The 25,967-nt window shown below is 45.0% G+C and overlaps 1 protein-coding gene across 1 annotated transcript in view; it reads left to right on the forward strand.

Moving 5' to 3' along the window:
• Positions 1 to 266: 266 nt before the first annotated feature.
• LOC116986721 (ras association domain-containing protein 8-like) overlaps positions 267 to 25,967 on the forward strand; it is a 28,853-nt gene continuing 3,152 nt past the window's right edge. Inside the window, exons 1-3 of the mRNA XM_033042322.1 lie at positions 267 to 486; positions 7,792 to 8,699; positions 25,767 to 25,893. Coding sequence (XP_032898213.1) covers positions 384 to 486; positions 7,792 to 8,699; positions 25,767 to 25,893 — 1,138 coding nt within the window. The 5' untranslated portion in view covers positions 267 to 383. The remainder of the gene's footprint in view (positions 487 to 7,791; positions 8,700 to 25,766; positions 25,894 to 25,967) is intronic.

A 25,967-nucleotide genomic window follows, 5' to 3' on the forward strand; every position in this document is an offset into this window, starting at 1 on the left:
GGTGTTTAAAAGGCTTTTAGATGGCCACATGGATATTCAGGGATTAGAGGGATATGAATGACATGCAGCAGAAGTGATTACATTGAATAGGCATCATGTTCGGCATGGACATGTTGGGCTGAAGGGCATGTTCCTTTGCTGTGTTGTTCTGTGTCCTGTGTTTTATTAGATGTAAGGTGTGTGTTCGATTATTGAAAGCAACAGAACGCTGTCCCATCTCCAGCAGCTCGAACTCTGACCTCGCCTGTCTTTTCATCCCCCAGATTTGACTTCACACTGTGAGGCATCGTATACACGGACTGAAGATCTTCATGAAGGTCTGACGTTGGGTGTTCGTTCCCTCCACCCTCTCCCCGTCCCACGGCCGGCTGGACCTTTGGAGCATGGAGCTGAAGGTGTGGGTGGACGGGGTTCAGCGAGTGGTCTGTGGCGTCAGTGAGAAGACCACGTGCCAGGAGGTGGTCATTGCTCTGGCTCAGGCAATGGGTAAGGAGAAAGCATTCCCACCTGGTACCGTGAGATACCACGGTGGCGCAGCGGTAGAGTTACTGCCTTACAGTGCTCACAGCGCCAGAAGCACGGGTTCTAACCCGACCACGGGTGCTTGTCTGTACGGACTTTGTACGTTCTCCCCGTGACCTGCGTGGGTTTTCTACGACATCTTCGGTTGCCCGTGACCTGCGTGGGTTTTCTACGACATCTTCGGTTGCCTCCCACACTCCAAAGACGTATGGGTTTGTAGGTTAATTGGCTTAGTATAAATGTAAAAATTGTCCCTAGTGTGTGTAGAATAGTGTTAATATACGGGGATCGCTGGTCGGCATGGATCTAATGGGCCGAAGGGCCTGTTTCAGCGCTGTATCTCTAAACTGTATTAACAAAATAGAGAGAGTACAGAGGAGATTTACTAGAATGTTGCCTGGGTTTCAGCACCTAAGTTAGAGAAAAGTTGAATAAGATAGGTCTTTATTCTTTGGAGCGCAGAAGGTTAAGGGGGGGCTTGATAGAGGTCTTTAAAATTATGAGAGGGATAGACAGAGTTGACGTGGATAAGCTTTTTCCATTGAGAATAGGGAAGATTCAAACAAGAGGACATGATTTGAGAATTAAGGGACAAAAGTTTAGGGGTAACATGAGGGGGAACTTCTTTACTCAGAGAGTGGTAGCGGTGTGGAATTAGCTTCCAGTGGAAGCGGTGGAGGCAGTTTCGATTTTATCATTTAAAAATGAATTGGATAGGTATATGGACGGGAAAGGAAGGGAGGGTTATGGTCTGAGTGCAGGTAGATAGGACTAGGTGAGAATAAGTGTTCGGCACGGACTAGAAGGGCCGAGATGGCCTGTTTCCGTGCTGTAATTGTTATATGGTTATATGGTAAACTAAACTACATTAAACTAAACAAACAAGAAGCTGAACAGCAAACATATCGGATAGCCCTCATCAGGAGAGGCTACAGGCGGGTGGCGTGGGAAGTGTAGCTGGGGGGTTAATTGTAGCCAGAAATGATGGCCCTGTTGTATTCACTGTGGATTTAACTCCTGTCTGCTTTGAGTTATGCATGGGGTGAGATCGAACATGGTATACAATCCAGGGTGGGACACAGAGAATTCTCAGACTGCACCAAACATTACTCACCCTGATTCCATTTTATGCTCCGCACATTCACATCCACTCCCCCACATTCATCCACTCACCTACATACTTAAAGCAATTTACAGTAAAACAACTACAATGCGAGACTTGGTGGAATCAGCACATGAGAGTCAATTCAAGATTCAAGAGAGTTTAATTGTGATTTGTACCAGCAATGGAACAATGAAATTCTTACTAGCTCAATAGACATCATATTTAGCTCGGGCAGCTTACAACCAGTGGTATGAATATTGATTTCTCCTCTCTCTCCGTGCCATCCCCCACCCTAGTCGGCCTGCTGCTTTCATTGTTCGTATCCCTCTGTTATCACCTCATCCACAGCCAAATGTGAACCATTCTTCATCATCGGCGCTGGCACTAATTTGTTCTGTATCTTTTCTGACCTCTAGTTTCCCTCTCCCATGACTCTGTCTGAAGAAGGGTCTCGACCCGAATCGTCACCCATTCCTTTTAGTTTCTATCTTTGCCCCCTCACCCCTCTTTCTTCCCCTGCCCCTCTTCTGTGCCCCACCTGGATTCGTACCTATTTCTCCTCTCCCCCTCTCCCTACATTCCTTCCTCTGGCTTCACAATTCGCAACTCCTCAATCCTTTTGTCTCACACCTGTTTTTTTTTCTAGTCTGGCCTTCTGGAAATGTCAGCTATCCATTTCTCCAGAGATGCTGCCTGACCCGTGGAGTTGCACCATCACTTTGTGTCTTTTTTTTGCAAATCAGCATCTGCAGTTCCCTGTTTATACATTTCTAGTCACTTTGATGGCAAAATCAAATGGCCATTTACCAGAAGGTAAATATAAGCAGGCTCTCTTGGGCTGCAGAATGGTTCTGCAGAGCCAAAACAATCATGGACTATCATTAAAATGGCACGTATCCCAAGTGTACTTACATGGCTCACACGACTCAGAAATAAGGACAGTAAATACTGGAAACACCCAGCGGGTCAGACAGCATCTTAGGTGGTAAAATGGCAGTTAACTTTTCAGGTTAAAGAAGGCCCGGATGTTGGATCTTCTGCATGAAATGCCCTCTCTTTTCCTCTTTCCCACAGGTGCTGCCTGATCTGTTGAGCGAGTCCGACACTTTCGGCTTCTATTTAGATTTCCGCAGTCTGCGGTATTTTTGAGTTTAACTGCGGGCAATTTGTGGTTGTAGAGTATGTTTGTGGGAAAGGAATTTTTCACACATCCAGTGGTATGAATATTGATTTCTCTAACATATATGTGTTACCCATATGTGAGAACATTGGCTGCGAGTCTATGTGTTGAGGAGCATTCCAAACATGATGATGATGATACTTTATTGTCACCTGTACCTGACGAGATGCAGTGAAATTCTTGGTTTTTGCATAAACAGTGGACGAAAGAGTCGCCACAAAGGCACCGACAAAGTTACAAAAAGTACTCACCCTCCTTCATCACCCACAATGGTCCCCCTTAGCTCTCGGCTCCCTCTCCACGCCGGGTCCCCCCTTGTTCTTGGGCCTCCCCCACCCCCACGCTGGGTTCCCCCATTGTTATTCGCGCCCCCCCCCCCATGCCGGGACCCCATTGTTCTCGGTGACCCACCACCATGCTGGCGCTTTAGCTCAAGCAGTCTATTACTCTGCCTTTGGCCATCTCCCTGAAAGGGGGCATTGGCTTCCTTCTCCTTCAGCACCGGGTAGACTGGGCAACAGTGGTTCACCAATTTCCCCAGCTCCAACCATGTTACGGGAGTATCAGATGAGAAAGCTGCTTCTATTGGCCGAGTGGAAGTGGACTTGGAAATGGTGAACAAAAACAGTTTTGTCAAGACCCTGCCCCCTAACACATCAAAATACATCTAACCCTCTGCCTGCATGGAGTCGATGCAGGCAGAAATAGAATAATTAAATGATACCCCAAGTGAGCATCTTTGTGGCACAGCAGTTAGTGCTGCTGCCTCACTGCTCCGGGGGGGGGGGGGGGGGGGGGGGGGGGGGGGGGGTCAAGGAAAGAGCGTTCACATCGCGGCCCTGTTTTCACCAATCTTCACTGTAGTGACAGATTTTAATATAATTTCAAGGGGGGGGGGGGGGCAGAATTGTTACTTAAAACGGGAGCATTCAATGGTCATACCATTGGGTTGTAAGCGACCCAACTGGAATATGAGGTGCTGTTCCTTGCCTGTGCCCTCACCCTGCCAATGGAGGGGGCAAGAGAGAAGATGTTGTTGGTAGAGAGGGATGCAAGGGGGAATGGGACTGGGTTTGCTCCCCTTTCACCTGCCCTGCAATTCTTTGAGGAGTTTGACTTTATTAGAAGACAAAACTGAAGTGGGTGTTTAATTAGCAGCAGGTCTAATCTGTTCCTCTAGTTGAGGGGACACCTTGGAGCCTCACGCTCTTAAACATGCCTCCACTTGCTGGCAGATAGAGACATGGTACGTCAGCAAACCATGAAGAGGGAACTTAATGCCATGTTGCCAATCTAATGTCGCTATGACTAGATAAGGTGGCATGGGCTCCCTCTGCTGGAACCAACAGCCACTGCAACTCACACGATCCCTGGTGCATCTTGGAGTGCAGTAACCCATTAGGAAATTAATTGTGCATATCACCACTTATTACGAATTACAGTCAGCATTAATGAGGAACAGAAAGGTTTGTGGACCATTATGGCATTCTGTTGACCATTTAATGTCAGTGTTTATTTTGAATGGGACCTTTCATCTGCTAATATGAAGGACCAAGTGAATCCTATATCTGCTTGTGGTGCTTGCCTTTTAGGTTATTCCTAAAATAATGTGTGGCAGAGCTGGAAATTCATAAAGGAAATGTTCACAATAGCAATCAAATCGATTACTCCCAAATGTCTTAACTCTGACATATCTGATATATATATAAATGACTTGTATGTAAACGTTGATGGGTTGCTTAGTAAGTTTGCAGATGACACCAAGATTGCTTGGGGTGCGGACTCTGAGGAAGGTTTTCAAAGTATACAGTGTAGGTCGGCTACAGAAATGGGCAGAGAAATAGCAGATGATGTTTAAACCGAGAAAGTGTGAGGTGTTGCACTTTGGGAGGACAACTGTAAAGGGAAAATATACCATTGATGGCATGACCCTTATCAGCATTGTCGTACAGAGGGATCTTGCGGTCCTTATATCCTGGAAAGTGACAACACAAGCAGATAGAGTGGTAAATGAGGCACAATGTATGTGCGTCTTCATTGGTTGGAGCATTGATTATAAGAGTCAGGAAGTCATGGTGCAGCTTTATAGGACTTTGGTTAGGCTGCATTTGGAGTATTGTGTGCAGTTCTGGTCATCACATTACAGGAAGGATGTGGAGACATGGGAAAGAGTGTGGAGGCAGAGGAGGTTTTCCAGAATGATGCCTGGATTAGGATGCATTGGCTACAGGGGATAGGTTGGACAGATTTAGATTGTTTTCTCTGGAACATCGGAGGTTGTGGAGAGACCTGATAGAAGTATGTGAAATTATGAGAGACAGAGATGGGGTAGACAGTCAGAACCTAACCCCAGGATGGAAATATCAAATACTCAAGGGCATAACTTTAAGGTGAGAGGGAAAAGTGTAAAGGAGATGTGTAGAGAGAGTTTTTTTAACTGAGGATGGTGTGTACCTGGTGCAGACCAATACGATAATGGCGGCAGATAATATAGTGGCATTTAAGAGAATTTTAGATTGGTCTTAGCATCCTGTTCAGCACAGACTCTGTGGGACGAAGGGCCTGTTATGTACAGTATTTTTCTATGTTTTAAGTCTATGCTCCCAAACAATGAGCACGAAAAAGCAGGGGCATTCACTGGCTTAAACAAGGTTAGATTCACCTGTGTTTTTGTTTCATTGACATACAACAAATCCCATATCACAATTTTACACACAAAGAGTCTCCTGAATGCCACCATCAACCCTTTTCCTAGCCAGCACCATTAAACTTACTATCCGAGATATTTATTTCTCAGCGAGTTTCACGGGTGTGAGTTCAAGATTCTCCTCAGACATAATAAAACAACTCAGATGGTGGAAACAGAAATAAAACCAGAACATTTTTTGAAATATTTCGCAGATCTGATGAAATAAAGTTAACACTTCAGGTTGAAGAATCTTTGCCAGAACATGTGCAGGAAGGAAATTCAGTTGCTGGTTTTCACCGAAGATAGACACAAAATGCTGGAGTAACTCAGCGGGACATACAGAACCAATGTTTTCAGGTTGAAGACCTCCCCTATCATCAGAACTCAGTGTTCTCATCAAACAGAATGTTCTGGCATGAAGGAATAGGAGACATTTTGGGCCGAGACCTTTCTTCAGACTTTATGTCAGAACATTCTGTCTGATGAGAACACTGAGTTCTGATGATAGGGGAGGTCTTCAACCTGAAAACATCGGTTCTGTTTCTCTTCCCACAGACGCCGCCTGCCCTGCTGAGTATTTCTAGCATTTTCTGACTTTACCACACCTGATGTTTGACACAGGGTACTGAGGGCAAACTGCACTACACCCAGATGGAATGTTAAATAAGATCCCAGCCACTCCCTTAGCTGACCATAACCATTCCCACGGCGACTTATTGAACTTATTAAATTTTGATTATTATACTTTTGCGTTTACAGGCCTGTTATGCTGCTGCGAGTAAGAATTTAGTTGTTCCACCCTTTGGTACACATGACTATTAAACACTCGTGACTCTGAGGAAAAACAGCGTAGTTTTCTCTGATATCTTGGTCAGTGCTACCCCTCACTAAATCATAGACCAGATTTATCTCACTGCTGTGGCCAGGGTCTTGCATTATAGAAAAGAGTAACTTTCAAAGCTGAGCACATCTCCACAGTGCCTCACTTTCCATGAACCATATTGGGTCATCTCAGCATTGCAATAGGTGCTTCAACAATAAAACTCCAATATTCCACTATCCGGTTGTTCGGGCCCTGATGATTCAGCAACTACCCACCCTGCTTCTCATCCTATCTCTTTGGTGACCCTCGAACTTTGCTGGCTTTACCTTGCACTAAACGTTATTCCCTTATCATGTTTCAATACACTGTAAATGGATCGATTGTAATCATTTATTGTCTTTCTACTAACTGGTTAGCACACAACAAAAGCATTTCACTGTACCTCGGTAAACGTGACAATAAACTAAACTAAAGTAAACTTTCCCTCAAAAGTCACCTGGTTTTGTTTTCCCCACCTCCTTGAGAATTTCCTGGCTTCATGTCCCCCATTCCAATGAAGCTTACCAGATCCACTGGAAAATGTATTATTCTGCTGCCGAATGTCTTTTAAAAGCGTGAATTAAAAGAGTGTCGGAATTGGAATTGGAATAATTCCTATGCAGAAAATCTGCTGGTTCAGCAACAGTATATGCTGAGCACGCTGGATTAATGGAGTTTTACTGTGAATGCAACAATGCTCTTCCCTGTGGTCTTTTGGAAGATTTGCCTCCAGGAGGAACATCCCACCGTCCTCTGGGAAGGGGACTCCACGGTTCTCTTTTTATTTTTTATTTTTTTATTATAAAAAAAAACAAAATGCTTTTACTCCACGGTTCTCTGGGAGCCGGCTGCCTGCCCCTTTTCCGGGGTACGTTTATGTCTGGGTGGTTTTAGAGAGGGACTACACCCTGTTCATGTCACTCTGGGGGATTTCTGGGAACACTAGGGGTGGAATACATCCTTAATAAGGGTGAGGAAATAGTTGTTTAATAGTATATTTGATATTGAAGAATATTTGTATTATGGTGGTGGGTTTTGTTTTGAATGATTTCATATTAAATAGTTTTGTAAATATTTGAATAAATCTGATTTTGGTTAAAAAAAAAAAGGTCCTGTGGGAGGGGTATCCCATGGTCCTGTGGGAGGGGTATCCCATGGTCCTGTGGGAGGGGTATCCCATGGTCCTGTGGGGGAGGTATCCCATGGTCCTGTGGGAGGGGTATCCCATGGTCCTGTGGGAGGGGTATCCCATGGTCCTGTGGGAGGGGTATCCCATGGTCCTGTGGGAGGGGTATCCCATGGTCCTGTGGGGGAGGTATCCCATGGTCCTGTGGGAGGGGTATCCCATGGTCCTGTGGGGGGGGGGGTATCCCATGGTCCTGTGGGAGGGGTATCCCACCATGATATCAACAGTTTTCCACTCTTATAAACAGGTCGCACTGGACGCTACATACTGAAGGAAAAGTGGAGAGACGTAGAAAGGCATTTGACGCCAGATGAGAAGCTCTTGCCATCGCTCAGTAAGTGGGGCCAGCAGGCCAAGGATGTCCAGCTGATTCTCAATCGCACTGGCCCCTCTCTTGGCCTGCGACCCGCTCCAGAGAAGGCCCAAGGGCCCGAGAGAAACATCCACCGCCAGAGTCTCCCGACGCTGGCACAGCTGTGGAATAAAAGCGACAGACGCAGCCACTTGAAAGAAGCCAAGAGAAAGTCCCTGAACTTTGCTGAAGGGGCCCGGGAGTGGCTGGAGTCCTTCGGGAAGGGCAAGGAGGCCAAGGCCAACATCAAAGATGCGGAGACTGGGAAGGAGGCCTCAGGTGTTGCTCAGTCCCCTAGAGAGGACTTGAATCAGCTGCTCCACGATCAAAAGGAGAAGCTGCAGAGCCTCCAAGCTGAGCTAGAGTCGACTGAGGCGGAGATCAGGCAACTGGCGGAGGAGGATGGCCATCCCGAGGTGAACAAGCAGATCATCAGCCTCCAGGATCTGGTCGGCACGAAGAACACCGAGGCAGAGGAAGTGGAGTTCTGGGAGAACGAGCTAAAAGCTGAGCAGCTCCATGGGGAAGAGCTGAAGGAGCAGATGGAGGAGGTGAGGATGAAGCTGGCGGAATGCGAGGAGAAACTGAGGCACTGCCTGCTGGAGGCGCAGGTCCTGGAGGCCGGCACTCAGGCTGCCCAGTCCCAGAGGGAACGGCAACAGGTCAAATCCAGCCCTGGCCTGAGGGACAAGGTTGTTAAAGCGAAGGAGGAGATAACGGCAAAATGCCAGGAGGCCGATCAGCTGGAGGAGAACTCGAGGCTGGTGGAGGCGGCCATTGGGAAGGTGGAAGATGTAATTCAGGTCAGTCTGTGCAAGGCTGTGGGGCAGGGGCAGTGCCAGTGACCTGCCTGTGTTTGTGTGGCTCACACTGCCATAGCAATTCCCCAAACAACCATGGCAGGGATTTCTTCTGGTCGGACTTTCCATTTTGTCTTTGTGCAGTATTACAGGGAGGACCATCCCTCAGTATATTCTCCATGGTAACAGTGTTAGAGAATTCTTGCCTTCTTCTCCTAAAGATGTGTGTTCATGGATACCAGGTCCTTGTTATCAGTGAGGTATGGACTTCCTGCAGATAACAAAACAGCATGGCTACCACTGATATCCTCACCTTTGTACCTGACATATACCCCCAAATATGAAATATAGAGCTTTAAAAGCTTTAACCGTCATCAATAAACACAATTAAAAAAACGTTATATAAAACTATCAAAGCTAACACTCTACTTACATTGAATATATGGAATTTGCACAGAAACGTAGAAAAAAGGTGCAGGTGTAGGCCATTCGGCCCTTCGAGCCAGCACCGCCATTCAACATGATCATGGCTGATCATCCAGAATCAGTACCCCGTTCCTGCTTTCTCCCCATATCCCTTGATTCCATTAGCCCTAAGAGCCACATCCAACTCTCTTTCCAGTGAATTGGCCTCCACTGCCTACTGTGGCTGAGAATTCCACAGATTCACAACTCTCTGGGTGAAAATGTTTTTCCTTATCTCTGTCCTAAATGGCCTACCCCTTATTCTTAAACTGTGACCCCTGGTTCCCCAACATCTGGAACATTTTTCCTGCATCTATCCTGTCCAATCCCTTAATAATTTTATATGTTTCTATAAGATACCCTCTCATCCTTCTAAATTCCAGTGAATAAAAGCCCAGTCGACCCATTCTTTTACAAGCAGGGTGGGGTTTTGAAACTACAAAGTGATGCCGTGACAACAATGACAACCCTTTATTAGAAGTGAACAGAGGAGGGAGCTAGCTACTTGATACAGGTGGTCTAGAAACTGATCACATTTATACAGACAGTGGCTAGAATTGGGGGAGTCCAGAACCAGGGGCCACAGTCTAAGAATAAGGAGTAAGCCATTTAGGCCGGAGACGAGGAAACACTTTTTCTCACAGTGAGTGGTGAGTCTGTGGAATTCTCTGCCTCAGAGGACGGTGGAGGCGGGTTCTCTGGATGCTTTCAAGAGAGAGCTAGGTAGGGTCTTAAAAATAGCGGAGTCAGGGGATATGGGGAGAAGGCAGGAACGGGGTATTGATTGGGGATGATCAGCCATGATCACATTGAATGGCGGTGCTGGCTCGAAGGGCCGAATGGCCTACTCCTGCACCTATTGTCCATTGTCTATAGATGCTCATTGTGTAGGTGTATGGAACCATACTTGTGGGACAATGAGAGATGGGACATGGGGCTAATCTTGCAAGTGTGTTGGTTCTGTGGGTTTCCCACAACACCCTCAAGATATGCAGGTTGCCTAGTTATTTGGCCACTATAAATTGTCCCGAGTGCACAGGAGAGTGGTAGAATCTGGGGGAATGGTTGGGGATGTGGGGGAGAATAAATAGAATCGGTGTTGGCGTGGTCTAAATAGGCACAGAGTCAGTGGATTGATGATCCTGTTTCTGTGCTGTCTGACCTTAAACCAATTGGATCAGGAGTGTGCAGTAAATACAAGCCAGTTCACCCCTAGTGCCTACCTGTTCCCCCTTCAGTTCAGCTCCCTGGGTCTGATTCAGTTGCCATTTGATTTCCCGTCCACCCCTCTCTGACCCAGAGGTGGCAACACCTCTGCCCCCAATTCAGAACAACCAGCTCAGGGTGATTCATGACTGAAACTGCAGTCACACTACTCTCTCTGCCTACATAAACTCTGCCCACTTCCACAGGCAAAGTCCCAGGTGAGGACGGCTTCTGTAGTCTATTTATCCAGTGCAATGAAATATAGATTATTTTGTTCTCTGGATGTGATTCCTTGTGCTTTATATGCTGCAATATAGTTGAGGGCTAAGTTTAAACATTGGTCTCTTTCCCTTCCAAACCCCACTCTATAACCATGTGCCCAACCATGTTATCAAAACTGAACCTGTGTACTTCAAACTGATACACAATTATTCCATAGTAATTAAGAGCTTGTATAATGTAACCATTGATTTTGCAACAGTCTGTATTACTCTTCGTTCATGGCAAGTTTCTTGCTAATGATCCTTTAAGTTTTAATAAAGCTGTGTTTTAATTTTCAAATAATCAAAACATCAATTCCTTCCAAAATCTTTCAAGATGTTATTGTTTAGATTGGATCCTCTCTGCGGGTTCTTCACTAATAAACGAAATTCTCCTAAAACAAAATGGTTCACCGAGGGAACCTTCTTCTATTTATGTTGTGACTGTGCCCTATTCTGGCATTTCCAGACGCTGTCCAAGGTGTTTATTCCTTCTGCAGCAGTCTGCTGATTGTTCTTAATGGGGCATCAAGACAAAGCCTACTTCATTCATCCTCCCATAAATGCTTTTCATCAAATTGGAAGCCCTTATTTTCTCCCTCCCTGTCTTAATGTCATGTTTTGCCTTCCATTTCCCTCTGTTTTGCTCTTTGTACATCTCTCCATTCAGGGCAGGTTAGTGAGTAAGCAACTATCTTCCTCATCATGCTGTTTGAGAGATGCCATGGGACATCCACAATTAGACAAAGGGATCACTGTTTCAAAGTAACGTGGTCACCCATTTAAGACATGTGATGAAGCACACATGTTTCTCCGAAAGAGTTGTGGAACGTTGGAACTCTTTAGCACAAAGGTGGTGGATGCAGTTATTTAATATTTTTGAAGCATAAGCGGCTAAGCAAGGGGGTGAAAGATGGGAATGCAGAACTGAAAATATAAGCAGATTAATCATGGTCTGACCAAATGTCGAAAGCATAAGAGACATCTGGACACCTGGTGGCGCTGTTGCTAGCTGCCTCCGCCCACGGTCTGGCTGTATTTTTTTATTTTGTTATGTTTAGAGTATGTTTCAGGTTTTGTTCGGTATTTTATGTGGGGGGAAGCGGGTAGGGTAAGGGGGAAACTGTCCTTCAGCGCCTTCCTGGTGAGGATGCGGCTATTATCCGAGTCGCGTCTTCGCCCCCCCCCCCCTCCTCGCGGCCTACCAACTAGATTGGCACGGCCTTTCCTGCTGGGACCGGACCAGAGGTTCAGCAGCGGCGGCGAGGCGCTGAAAACATCGCGGAGCGGGCAAGGCCTTCCTGGGATCGCCACTTTGAGCACCGGAGTGCTGGGCTGCTGCTCCAACATCGCGGAACTGTGAGTGCGGAGCTCCCAACGCGGGCGGCGCTGACTTTAACATCGCAGAATCCTGGGTCCCTTTGCCGAGGGTCGCCAGCGCGAATCTCCGCCTGTGGACATCGGGAGCCGGGGACTCTGGTGGAAGGTGTCCGACGAGAGGTTCCGGGCGAGAGGGCCTGAACATCTTGCCGCCCGTAGCGGTGACTACGGGATGCTCGGGAGGCCCCGACCATGGGTGAACATTGGGGAACATCGGCGAGAAGGTTGACTGGACTTTGGTTCCTTCCCTCACAGTGGGGAACTTTGCTGCTGCTGTGGGGATGTTTGTGTTGTGGACTACTGTGTTCTGTGTTTTGTGCTTTTTTTATTTATTATTTTTTTTGTATGACTGTAAGGGAAAAATAATTTTGTTGTCTCTTCATTGAAGACAATGACAATAATTAAATCAAATCAAATCTGCCCCTTTTGAGTCAGAGCGCTGTACAACACCGAAGCTGGCCCTTCCACCCAAGTCCTCCATGCCAATCAAGATGTGTACCTGAGCTATTCCCATCTGCCTGCATTTGACCCCTCTAAACCTTTACTATCCATAAGCATGTCAAACTGTTTTTGTTAAATGTTGATAGAGAGATGCACCTTGGACAGGTCCTCAAGTCCACACCAACCATCATCACTAACATACACTATTCCCATATTACTCCCATTTCTAATTCCACCACATTCTCATCAACTCCTCTCAGGATCGACAGTTGATCTACACCAAAGGTAATTTACAGAGGCCAAAGGGAAATAGAATGGCCATTGGAATTCTCTAATCAGGCAGATGTGGCCTCAGGTTAACATGCCGTTCAAAGGAACAAGAAATAGCAAGTGAAGGGCATCCACATCCGAGTGTGGGAAGGAATGAGTATAGAAGTTGAGAGGTCATGTTGCAGTTGTATAAGACCTTGGTGGGACCGTATTTAGAGTATTGTGTTCAGTTATGGGCACCATGTTATGGGAAAGATATTGTCAAGCTTGAAAGGGTTCGTAGAAGATTTACGAGGATGTTGCCAGGACTAGAGGGTGTGAGCTATAGGGAGAGGTTGAATAGGCTGGGTGACTATTCCTTGGAGCACAGGAGGATGAGGGGGTGATCTTATAGAGGTGTATAAAATTATGAGAGGAATAAATCGGATAGATGCACAGAGTCTCTTGCCCAGACTAGGAGGATCGAGGACATAGGTTTATGGTGAAAGGGAAAATATTTAATAGGAATCTGAGGGGTAACTTTTTCACACAAAGGGTGATGGGTGTATGGAACAAGCTGCCAGCAGAGGTAGTTGAGGCTGGGACTATCCCAACATTTAAGAAACAGTTAGACAGGTACATGGACAGGCCACATTTGTCCATGGAATATTGAGCAAACGCAGGCAGGTGGGACTAGTGTAGCTAGGACATGTTGGCCAGTGTGGGCAAGTTGGGCCGAAGGGCCTGTTTCCAAACTGTATCGCCCTATGACTCTCTGACCTCAGTGCATCAGGGCACATTTCTATGAATGTGCTGAACCACAGAGAATGACAGCAATGAAGCGTGTTTGAACCAATTCCTTCTCTCCAGAGATGCTGCCTGTCCCGCATAGTTACTCCAGCATTTTGTGGCTATCAAAGCTGACACTTCAGCAAACTCCAAAAGTCAGGCCCTGTCATTCAATGCAGTCCATTACTTGTGTTTTTTTTTAACATTTGCAAATTCGAAGCTGTCCTGAAAATCCCATAAAATGAGACTTCATTTTGCAGCACAAACTTATTGATCAGAAATTCCCATATTGTCTACTTTAATACATCCTAAAAATAGTAATAATTGATTCTGGTGCAGAAGGCGTCCACGGACTGCACTCAGCACTGATATGATAATGTTTTAAGATCATCTTTTGTCATCATCCACTCTCTGTTCAGTTTTATCTTCATGTGCGGTGTTATTGATTGCTTCACAATGTTCCCATATTTCTCACAAGAGAAACTAGAGGAGGTTATTTGGTCCAACAAGTATATGCCCTCCTTGTTATGGATGTTTGGGTAACAAACAATTGCCCTTATAGAATCACAAATCAGTAACCAAAAATTTAAGATATGAAATGAAATTTGCTCTTATGGGATTTGTGAGAAAAAAAGTAAATGAATAAATACAAAATATATTTTTTCAACTATCAGTTCTTGATGCATGCGCAGATTATATAGCTTCACGTTAAAGTAAAATGGCAAAATGGACTATTTTCTTGGAATGCAACCACATACCCCCACAACCCCATAACACTTGCACAGTCAGAGAGCCATGTTCCAGTTGAAATATGTGCAGTTGCCTGCCTTTTTGTTGAGGTTGATGGGAAAGTTAATTTTGGACTACCTAATGTTGATGAGGAGCTGAGAGAACAGTCTTGTAGTCCAGGAGTTGCGTGCCAAGCTTCCTCCAAAACCAAATGAACCGGCCATTCTTATGGGCGGCAGAGATCCGGGTTCAATCCCGACTACTGGTGCTGTCTACATGAAGTTTGTACGGTCTCCCCATAACCTGCGTGGGTTTTCTCCAGGATCTCCGGTTTCCTCCCTTACTCCAAAGACATATAGGTTTGTAGGTGAATTAGCTTGGTATAAATGTACATTGTCCCTGATGTGTGTAGGACAGTGTTAGTGTGTGTGGATCATCGGTCATCGTGGACTAAGTGAGCTGAGGAACCTGTTTCCATGCCGTATCTCTAAACTAAACTCATGTTGTTGGTTATTCTTGTGCAAGTTTGCCAATGTTAAGGGCCTGTCCCACATTGTGTTTTTTTCGGCGGCTGCCAGCATCATATCAGTGTCGCCAAAAGATTTTGAACATTTCAAAATCCAGCGGCGACAAAAAAAATGTTAAGACACTTGAAAAAACATTGCGCGTCATATGTCATCACGCCGCGTCACTGCCGCATCACGCCGCGAATTTTTCGGTGACCTGATACGTCAGTCGCTGAATAAATCGCCAAGTGGGACAGGCCCTTAAGGACAGTTTCTGTTCTTCAAATTGGCACAATGGCTGTGAGCTTTGTGATGTCAGCTACTCTTGGAGGATACTGCAGAAACATGTAATTACTTTCATCAGATTCAGTAAAAACAATTGTGATGAACAAGCTCACACTGCTTTCCCCATGTTTCACAAACTTGCAACATTTCCAGCAAGTCCGTCGGTCATCCAGCCATTCCAAATCTTGGTTCCCCTTCCCCGTCAGGGGATGAAGTGAACACAATGTCCTGTAGATCTCTGTACTCTTTACCTGACTGGAATAATGTTATTAATCAGCTGCCTGATGTCAGAATAAATGAGTCGGCACTGATTGTTCATTATACGCAACCTTTCAAAATGAAGGGTTACATCAAAGGTTTCTTCCATGTTATAAGGAGCCCAGTAACAGACCTGTCATTAGCCCATGAAATGAGATTCTTTAGTATTATATATTTATACATCGTAATGGGGGAAAGTTAACTTTCAGATCCAATGCATGATTTACAAAGGAGATTAAAGGACAGCTGATTAGGTCTAAGCTGGTGTGTTCAGCTCCTCATTACATTAAAGGCCCTATTCACAGCTGTGATCACTGGAATTTGGGGCCATTTTCACAGTTAGTTAAATAATAATGTAATCAGACCATTATTATGAAGATGATGAACAATCACTGCAACAGTTGAGGCCAAGGCTTCGTTCTGAATTCAGATAAAGCTGTACGCACTTGCCAGTCCCTTTCTCTTCTACCATTAATGCTTCTCTAAACTCTACTATTCAGATATTGGTAATACCCTGTATGGGAAGGAGGTACAGATGCTGGTTTACATTGAATATAGACACCAAATGCTGGAGTAACTCAGCGGGCCAGGCAACATCTCTCGAGAAAAGGAGTAAGTGACGTTTTGGGTCGAGACTCTTCTTCTGAAATACTCTGCTCCACTGGTGCAACTCCACTGAGCAGCACGATAGAGTTGCTGCCTTACTGCGCCAAAAGCCTGGGTTCAATCCTGACTATGGGTGCTTGTCTGTTTGTACTTTCTCCCTGTGACCAGCGTGGGTTTTTTCCGGGATCTCCGGTGTCCTCCCACATTCCAAAGATGTACAGGTTAATTGGGATAGTACGATTGTAAATTGTCCGTAATGTGTGTAGGATAGTGTGTGGGGATTGGTGGTCGGTGCGGACTCGGTGGGCCGAAGGGCCTATGTCTGTGCTGTATCTCTAAACTAAACTCATCAACAGCCTACACTTGCCATGCAATGCCTTCTAGCCCAGAATGAATACAGATGGACAAACATAGCCCATACCCACCAAAGACTTCCTTGAATCCGGAAGTGGCGGCGCTGGTAAACGGCTGCGGCTCGCCTGCAGTCCGTTTGTCTTTACTTTTTTATGTTGTTTTTTTTCGTTTTATCTAGTTAGTTTTTGTTTTTTTAGGTTGTGTTTATGTGGGGGGGGGGGGGGTGGGGGGTTGAAACGGGGCTTGCTGTCTCTCTCTTCGGGGGAATACGACTTTTTTATCGTATCCCCCTTCTCTGCCTCCGTCTGCGCTGAGGCCTGATGGCGGAGCTGGCGGCCTCGAGACTCCGGAAGCAGAGCCAGTCAGGACTTGCACTGGGCTCGCTCCCGTGAGGGCGGCCCAGCCCGAGGGTGGAACGGAACTCCCGTCGGAGTGGCCCAGCTCAAGGGTGGAACGGAACTCCCGGCGGAGTGGCCCAGCTCAAGGGTGGAACGGCGCTCCCGTCGGAGTGGCCCAGCTCGAGGGAGGAACGGCACTCACGTGAGGGCGATCCGGCTCGGCGCTGGAACGGTGCTCCAGTGGCTGGGACGGCGTTCTGGCGGCTATGACCTGAGTCCGGGGTTGAGCCGCGGGCCAGTGGCTGCGTCCGTTGGACTGGGGGGCGGCAGCTTCGACCACCCCGGGCCGCGGTGTTTGAGCCGGCCCGTTGCGGGGTTCGGTGAGCCGCGGGACTGTTGTACCATCGCCCGGTGGGGAATCGCCTCAGCGCAGAGGGAGAAGAGGAGGGAAGACACTGCAGCCCTAAGAATTTTGCCTCCACCACAGTGAGGAAGTGCTTGGAGGATACACTGTGGTGGATGTTAATTTGTGTTTAGTGTTGTTATTATTGTATGATTGTATGTATGACTGCAGGCACGAAATTTCGTTCAGACCGTAAGGTCTGAATGACAATAAAGGCATTCAATTCAATTCAATTCAATTCAATTCAATTCAAATTCAAAAGTCGAGAGGGCTCCCAACAATGCCTTCAATGGCACTTCCTGATACACTACCTCAGTCTGCTCTGAAGGTCTTTGACTGTTTGCATAAAAATAAAGTAAAATAGAGTAACTCAAATTATTGCTTATCATTTTACCCAGAGTGGGGATCACACATTGAAAAGAGTGGGGCTGTGGTCAATAAACATGCCCTCACTGGTATAAACCTGAGCGGCAGGATATGGAACTGGGTTGCACAGTGGCACAGCTGGTAGACTGCTCCAGGGTTTGTAGGTCCCCTCTGTACCCATGTTGGCTTCCTCCAGCTGCTCTTTTTCTCCCACATCCCAAAGGTGTGCAGATTGGTGGGCTAATTGTCCACTGTATATCACACTGAGCGTGTAAATGAATAGTGATGAGAAGGTGGGGAGAATATGATGGACTAGTGATGAATTTGAGTAAATGGATGGTAAATGACAGACTCAGTGAGCTGGAGAACCCATTTCCGTGCTGTACGAGTCTGTAACTCTGAAGCTACTGTACCATTGCTGACTTGGGCAATAAGTCATGCACTAGCCACCCAGCTCATCCTTAACAGTTACGTCTGGCTGAGTTTGAGTGGAAGGCTGAGATGGCCAACGCGCATAGAGCTCATGGTGGGCATTTGTACTGCGGTCTATGGACTGTAACCTTATTTCTTTCCCTCTGCTTCCTCACTGTGTTCATATAAATATCAACAGCTGGCATTTATGTTCTTTCAATGTTTCAATGTTATGAAATGACATAAGATCACAGCGTATACTACTGCTGGCTTATCCTTCTTTGTTGCCGGATATCCATTATCCATAATTATAAAGACATCCCTTAAGTGCCTCACACAAGGATAATCAGACAGAAGTTTGACCCAAGATAGACACAATATGATGGAGTAACTCAGCAGGTCAGATAGCATATCTGGATAAACGGAATTTGTGACTCTTCGGGTCGAGACCCTTCATCAGATTGTTTGATCGACCAACATGTTTACACAATCCTGACCAAGTCAAAAGAGGAGAGAGGACAATGATTTGGTTAAAGAGGTGAATTTTAACAAGCTTCTGAACAGAAAAGCAAGAGATCAGCAGAGAAATTCTAGTGAGTGATTTTTGAAACTTCCTATACTAGGCTGTGGTAATGGATACACATGAGGCCAGATTTGGAGGTAAATACCTCTTCTCAGCGATCTGTAAAGCTCATGGTAGTTGGAAACAATACAAATTTGTGAAACATTGCGAGGCAGTGTGAGCTATAATGTTAGAGAAATCCATCTTAAACACATTAATAGTCGATAGACACAAAATATTGGAGGAACTCAGCGGGACAGGCAGCATCTCAGGAGAGAACGAATGGGTGAAGTTTTGGGTCGAGACCCTTCTTCAGTCTGAGAGTCTGCAGAAGGGTCTCGAACAATTCCTTCTCTCCAGAAATGCTGCCTGTCCCGCTGAGTTACTCCAGCATTTTGTGTCTATCTTCGGTTTAAACCAGCATCTGCAGTTCCTTCCTTAAACACATTAACAGTGAGGGGAAAATTCACCATTTACTGGGTGCAAACAAGGTGATACTCACCTCCCAACATTCACTTCTAATGAAGGTCAATAGAATTAAATTTACCAAGTGTAAATGGTGGCAGATATTGCCACACTCATTCAGCGCTATTAACAAAAGATTAATATTTTTCTCTTAAGATCTTAAACGACAATTCTATTCAGCCTGCAATCAACAGACCTACAAATTGTATACTATGGTGATGTTTATTTTAAATATAGTGTAACTAGGACCTTGGATTGTCTTGTTACATGCTTGCAAATTCCCGTAGAGAGCAAAAATAAGACAACCAGTCAAATGTTAGCACAATTCTGCAGTTATATTTACTAAGATTTTACATAAATATTGAACATAACAAGAACACAAGAAATAGGTCACTCTGTCCCCCACATGCTCTGACATTCAATAAGATCATGGGCAATATTTTACTTCAAGTATCATTCTCCTCAAGTCTCTTGTTTGTTGTAACATGAGAACACTGCGTTGAATTTATTCAACTGAGCCTCTTGGGTAGAGAAGCCCCAAAATTCATTATGAATGAACGAATGAACACTTTATTGTCACATATGACAAGTCACAGTGAAATTATTTGCTTATGTATCACCACATTAAGGGCACTAACAGATATAGGAATATTTTTTATTTTCTCTATCCTGAATGACTGACTTTTTATATTAAGACCAGACACCTCACCAGATGGAAGATCCATTTCACATCTATTCCATCGAGTCTTGCAAGAATATTGTACATTTTAATGAGATCCCACGTTAGACTTCTAACCTCAAGAGAATTTTATCTCTTTCTGCTTAATGTCTCACACTACAGACCCACCATCCTATGAATCAACCTTGTAAATCTTGGCTGCATTCCCTTTTTTGCAATATACCTTTCTGTAAACATGGAAAACAAATTCCAGGTGCAGTAGCAGTAGGACTCTAAATAATTGGAGCAAAATGTACTCAAATCCTCTTGAGTCTGCAGAAGGGTCTCGACCCATTCCTTCTCTCCAGAGATGCTGCCTGACCCGCTGACTTACTCCAGCATTTTGTGTCTATCTTCGGTTTAAACCAGCATCTGCAGTTCCTTCCTTAAACGCATTAACAGTGAGGGGAAAATTCACCATTTACTGGGTGCAAACAAGGTGATACTCACCTCCCAACATTCACTTCTAATGAACGTCAATAGAACTAAATTTACCAAGTGTAAATTGCAGCAATAACACATTTGTACACAATATTCCAGGTGCAGCAGCAGTAGGATTCTAAATAATTGGAGCAAAATGTACTCAAATCCTCTTGAGGAAGTCTGACTGAATGTTATTGCCTTCCATCACAGTGATCACTGTGGTGGATGTTTATGTTAGTTTCTATAATTCTTTTAATTGTGTTGTGCTCTTTTAATTGTATGGCTGCATGGTAACTCAAATATCACTGTATCTTAATTGGTGACAATAAATGTGAATTTGAATTTGAATTTGATTGAATGCAAGGTGGCGCAGCAGTAGAGTTGCTGCCTTACAGTGCCAGAGACCTGGATTCAATCCTGACTACGGGAGCTGTCTGTATGAAGTTTGTACATTCTCCCCTGTGAGCTGCGTGGATTTTCTCCGGGTGCTCCGGTTTCCCCCCCACCTGCCAAAGACGTACAGGTTTACAGGCTAATTAGTTTTGGGAAAAGATTGTAAATTGTCCCTAGAGCAGCGTTTCTCAACCTTTTTACCCTTGTGGAACCCATTTTAATAATTTTCATCTCTCAGAGAACCCCTACATAAAACTTATTCTATATCTTTATTCATCTCTTTCTTTCTCTTTCATAAACTTAAAGTTCATAAGGCAAACATAATATATTTTTCTGATAACTGGTTTAAGCAAAAAATAACGCACATTTTTCACGTTTATTGACGATGCAAAAAAAAATTGAAATCAAACTGCTTGTTCAAAACTGAAGCAAAACATAAACTTTTCATAAACTAACAAAAACATACATAAACTTTTGATAAACTAACAAAAATACGCATAAACATACTTACATTTTAAAAATTCATATAACATCCCTAAATGATGGGTAAAAATTATTAAATAACGTGGGTGAATGAGGGACGGTACCTGCACACCAGGTAGCACAGACAGGACTGATGGAGACCGTGCATGTGTCTGTACTCGAGTGAGTCACTTGATGATACACAAATCCGTCACGTACGGCTCCTGTCCACTGACCACTGAAGGCCATTTCAAACTGGCGACGTATAGACGTTGCTAAATATGCTAAATAGGCGTAGTTAAATATGCCGTACGTGTATAATAAAATTATGAACATGAAATTAAACACAAAAATGACTCAAAAATGCATTTACATATGATTAGCCTATTTATCACTATTTGTCTCGGAACCCCTAGCGACCACTCGCGGAATCCTGGCGTTCCGGGGAACCCCGGTTGAGCAACGTTGCCCTAGAGTGTAGGAAGGTGTTATTGTACAGGGATTACTGGTCGGCGCAGACTCTGTGGGCCGAAAGGCCTATTTCCACGCTGTAAACTGTAACTATATATGGGATACATTTTGTTAAAGGCTGACAATATGATCTATCAAGAGTTTGTTTCCAATCATTCCTCAGGGCACTAAACAACTTCCTGGTGTATGAAACCTTGGCAGTTAATTGTTGACTTGTTTGTGGACTGCTAGGACATTAGCTTACCGGAACTGTTCTGGATTCCTTGGGAATTAAAGATTAAATTCCCAGATACTGCTGTCTGCAACTCAGGGGAATATTTTACAACATATATATTTGGATTCTGATTTTTTTCACACATGCAAATTGATTGAGTTTATTTGAAGGCTGAAGGTCATTGAGATGACAACTCAATAGAGAATTATGTCATTGAGCCTGAATTAAATAATTACACCTCAGTAAAAGAATCTGCTATGTGGTGTCTCAGGTCAATATTTAGCAAGATTAGTACCTTTAAAAACTCAGTGGTGTCATTATTTGCTGTGCTAGTTATTATAGTACTTCATCATATGAGTCTATCTAGGTATCTCAATGAGTAGCATGTGCTGTGGTGGGATTACTTGCAGAGAATTAAAATTAATTAGGCTAATGCATGAATGAAGCCTGAATGATGGGATGTCCGTGCACCAGTCTCCCACAGCAGCTGACAAACCCCAGACCAAACTCTCCAGACTTATTAAAAGTGCATATTTAGGGATATGTATATCCTGATTTCCATGGAAAGGAAAATCAGCTGGTGTAAAGCAGCCTGGCAATTTGGGCAATTGCATTCCATTAATAATGTATTTGCAGATGCTGTCTTACCAACGAAGGACACAGTATGCTGGAGTGACTCAGCGGGTCAAGCAGCATCTCTGGAGAACATGGGTAGGTGATGTTTGGGGTCGGGGCCCTTCTTCCTGCTGCTGAAGACTGAAGAAGGGTCCCCTCCTGAGACCTCACCTATCTATGTTCTCCAGAGAGGCTGCTTGACCCACTGAATTACTCCAGCGATTTGTGGCATTCCCTTTGATCTTGGATAGACCTCGTAAATCATGACTGCCTTCACTACCCTATCACCAGGAATGTTCTCCATAAGAAGATTCCAATGGAAAACTAGATTGGAAAGAATCAAGTATTGTCCTTTCAGTTCTGTAATGTAGAAACAAAACCAGGATATGGAGCCTCCCGGGCTGATTTACCAACCAACAACCACATTCACATTCTTTGTTCGAAATGTCGTGGCTTCTTCAATCTTATTCAGTTTCTAAGCTCCAAGTAGCCTTGATATTCATAGCTCTGTGGAGGGAGTCCTACATTTTCACTAATCTTTATGTGAAGAAGTGCAGTGCAATTTTCATTCTGAGTGGCCTGCCTCTAATATGACTTTATTCGCTTGTTCCTGATTTAAGAAATGTGCCAGGTGGAGCTCAGTGGATGCACTCTCATGTCTTTGCAGAACCCTGTGAATACAAGCTCGCCATGATAGCATGAGCAAAATTGGTTTGAAACTGAGGAAGTTCTACGCTACTGGAGGAGCAGATTTTTGTGGGGGACAGTGGAGGGGAAATGGGGGAGGGGTTAAGGGATGGGGGAAGGTGGAAGGGAAAAGGGAGAGGGGATAGAGGGAATGGAGGTGGAAAGGGGTGGGGAAGAGGGGGAGGGGAAAGGAAGGGGGAGGGGGAAGAAGATAAAGGTTTAGAATGAAATCCTGTGTGCTGATTTAGAATTAATAGAACATACATCCTATATATTTCAAAGTGGTGAAGGGAATTCTCTCAATATCATGAGCAATATTTATACCTCAGTCAGTTTCAGGTCATTGTTAGTGTGAGTTTGCTGTATAAAATGGGCTGTTTTGTTTCTGTTACAGTAATGTTCATACTTTAGCTGAACAAAAGTTTGTGAAGGCTACAAGATTGTGTGAGAGCCACACAAGACTTCCTTTCATTTACTTTCCCAGCAAACAAAATAATTTCCCCACATCTGCTCTAACAGATCTTATAACATTGTGTACAATTCAACCAACATACTCTTTCCATTTGTAAAATGTAAGGAAGTAAATTGTGATGTATATGTAATATAAATGCCAGTGCCCCTAATATAAATGCTTGTGCCTCGTGATTGAGGTCACGTGACCTTCGAGAGGTTTTCGTGGGTTGTTCAGATTAAAGCTTACTTACAAGATGTCGGACGTGTTGTCTTTGTGCTAGTCACAACAGGGCCTTACGTGGTCTCAAACTTTACATGGTGTCAGAAGTGGGATACAAACTTAAGTAAAGAATGGCAGGACTCAAGCCTCCGGGGCCACGCTCCATGCAAGGAAACTTGGCCAAGAATTATAAGGACTGGATAAGGGCATTCCAGCTCTACAAGGCGGCAACAGAACTAACAAATAAACCAGATAAAATTCGCTGTGCTAAATTCTTCCACGTAGCCGGGCCGGCAGCTCAGGAGATTTATGAGACCTTTGAGTTTGCCCAGGAAGAAACTGACAAAATACAACCGCTGAAGAATAAGTTTCAGACATACTGTGAACCAAAAAAGAACTTAACTGCCTCAAGATATGTCTTTAAATACACGTAATCAGCGGCGAGGGGAGACCTTCTCCAGCTACCTGACTGCAGTGAAGTCTTTAGCCAAAGATTGCGAGTTTGGCATTATCCATGACTCATTGCTGTGAGAAAGAATTGTCTGCGGCATCACCAGCCAGCCACTCCAGGAAAAACTACTACAATGCAATGATTTAACACTGGAAAAATGCAGTGACATGTGTCTGATAGCTGAAGCAGCAGCTGAACAGATGAAGCAGATTGCCCCAACCGCCATCGACACCGAAGAGACTGTTGATTACGTGAAATGGGACAGTGCCAGTCGGCCATGGGGCCGAGGCAGGGATTCGCGACCCAGACAACCACAGACAGAAATCAGTGATTCTGGTAAGGATACCATCTGCCGCTCATGCACCCGCAGGCATAAAGACAACTACTGCCCTGCTCAGTACATGAGATGTTATACATGCGGAGAGATTGGACATCTTTCCAGATCCCCCGACTGCCCGGTAAATAGAGCGCCCAACAGCCGCCCACGTCCCCGACAATATGACCGACTAATCAGACAAAAGGCCGGGGACTGGAGCCGTGACGTCCGCGACGTTGAGTTCCAGATGAACACTTCACTGCTGCCTGAGGCAGTGAACGACGATGTTGATGTCTTCTACATTGACACCGTGACTGATGCTGTGATTGAGTCAATGCATGAATGGGGACAGTTGTGCAGCATACTTCAATGAGAAGGCAAGCGCCGAGCCGCTGCCACGCCTGGAGCAACAACAACAGGTTTCATGCCAAACCAACCGAGTGGCAACGTGGCCGTATTGCAAGAGAAAACCTGTCCCCTCAGAGCTACGTCATCTCTACACCGGGCGGTACTGAGTTCTGAAGAAACAGGAAGGACATAGACCTGCGCACGAAGCAGCTGAGCCATGCCCTGGCAACACGCAGCAGACAAGTGCGAACACTCTCCCACAAGGAGGAACCCCTCTCCCAGAAGGAGCTAGTCTCCCAGATTCAAGAGAACTATCACAGCCCGCATCACAAGGTTCTGTGGTGGGGGAATCGGCTCAAAGCGAGCCAAGCCACACTCGCACACAACAGAAATACGACACAGAACGAGTTGGAAATACGACTTGCACGAGAAGTGGGCGATTGTCAAAACCCCCAACTTGACTTGTTATGTAAAATTGTTGGGCAATTATTTTATAGTTTTGTAGTATGAAGAGCATTGTGTTATTTGGGGTACTTTATCCACATTAAATTGATTAAAGGTTCAAGTTATTAGTTTTGACCAACGTTGAAGGGGGAGATGTTAGGTAATTTAAGGGAAGGGGGAGAATTGTAATTAAAGTAAAGGGGGAGATGTGATGTATATGTAATATAAATGCCAGTGCCCTTTAATATAAATGCCTGTGCCTCGTGATTGAGGTCAGGTGACCTTCGAGAAGTTTCCGTAGGTTGTTCAGATTAAAGCTTACTTACAAGATGTCGGGCGTGTTATCTTTGTGCTAGTCATAACAGGGCCTTACGTGGTCTCATATTTTACAAAATTATCTGTAATCTTTGTGTTAAAAACACTGAGTCCTGCTACCATTCTGGTGATGAGAGACTTTGCTCACCCTATTCATTCTGGCACAGTGGCCCAGTGCTAGCTACAGTCTTACAGTGCTAGAGACCCGGGTTCGTTCCTGAACACGGGTGCTGTCTGTACGGAGTTTGTATGTTCTGCGTGACCTGCTTGGGTTTTCTCCGAGATATTTGGTTTGCTCCCACACTCCAAAGATGTATAGGTTTGTAGGTTAATTGGCTTGGTATAAATGTAAAATTGTCCCTAGTGAGCGCGGCGATTGCTGGTCGGTGTGGACTCGATGAGCCAAAGAGCCTGTTTCCTCGCTGTATCACTAAACTAAACTAACAACTTATTTTTCCCTCATGCAGAGGAAACACTGTGAACTGGAAGATCTGACCAAAGAGCTCCGCCAGGCAAACCTCCTCCAGTTCATTCAGCGGACAGGCACTAAGATCAGCATCCTCCCTGCACAGGAGGGATGTACTGAGGTCATAGGTGAGTGCGAACAGGAGAAATTGGATCAAGAGAATGCCTTACTGACTGTCAAACTTACCCATCATTTAATAATC

The sequence above is a fragment of the Amblyraja radiata genome, chromosome 24 (assembly GCF_010909765.2).
Source record: "Amblyraja radiata isolate CabotCenter1 chromosome 24, sAmbRad1.1.pri, whole genome shotgun sequence".
NCBI lineage: Eukaryota > Metazoa > Chordata > Chondrichthyes > Rajiformes > Rajidae > Amblyraja > Amblyraja radiata.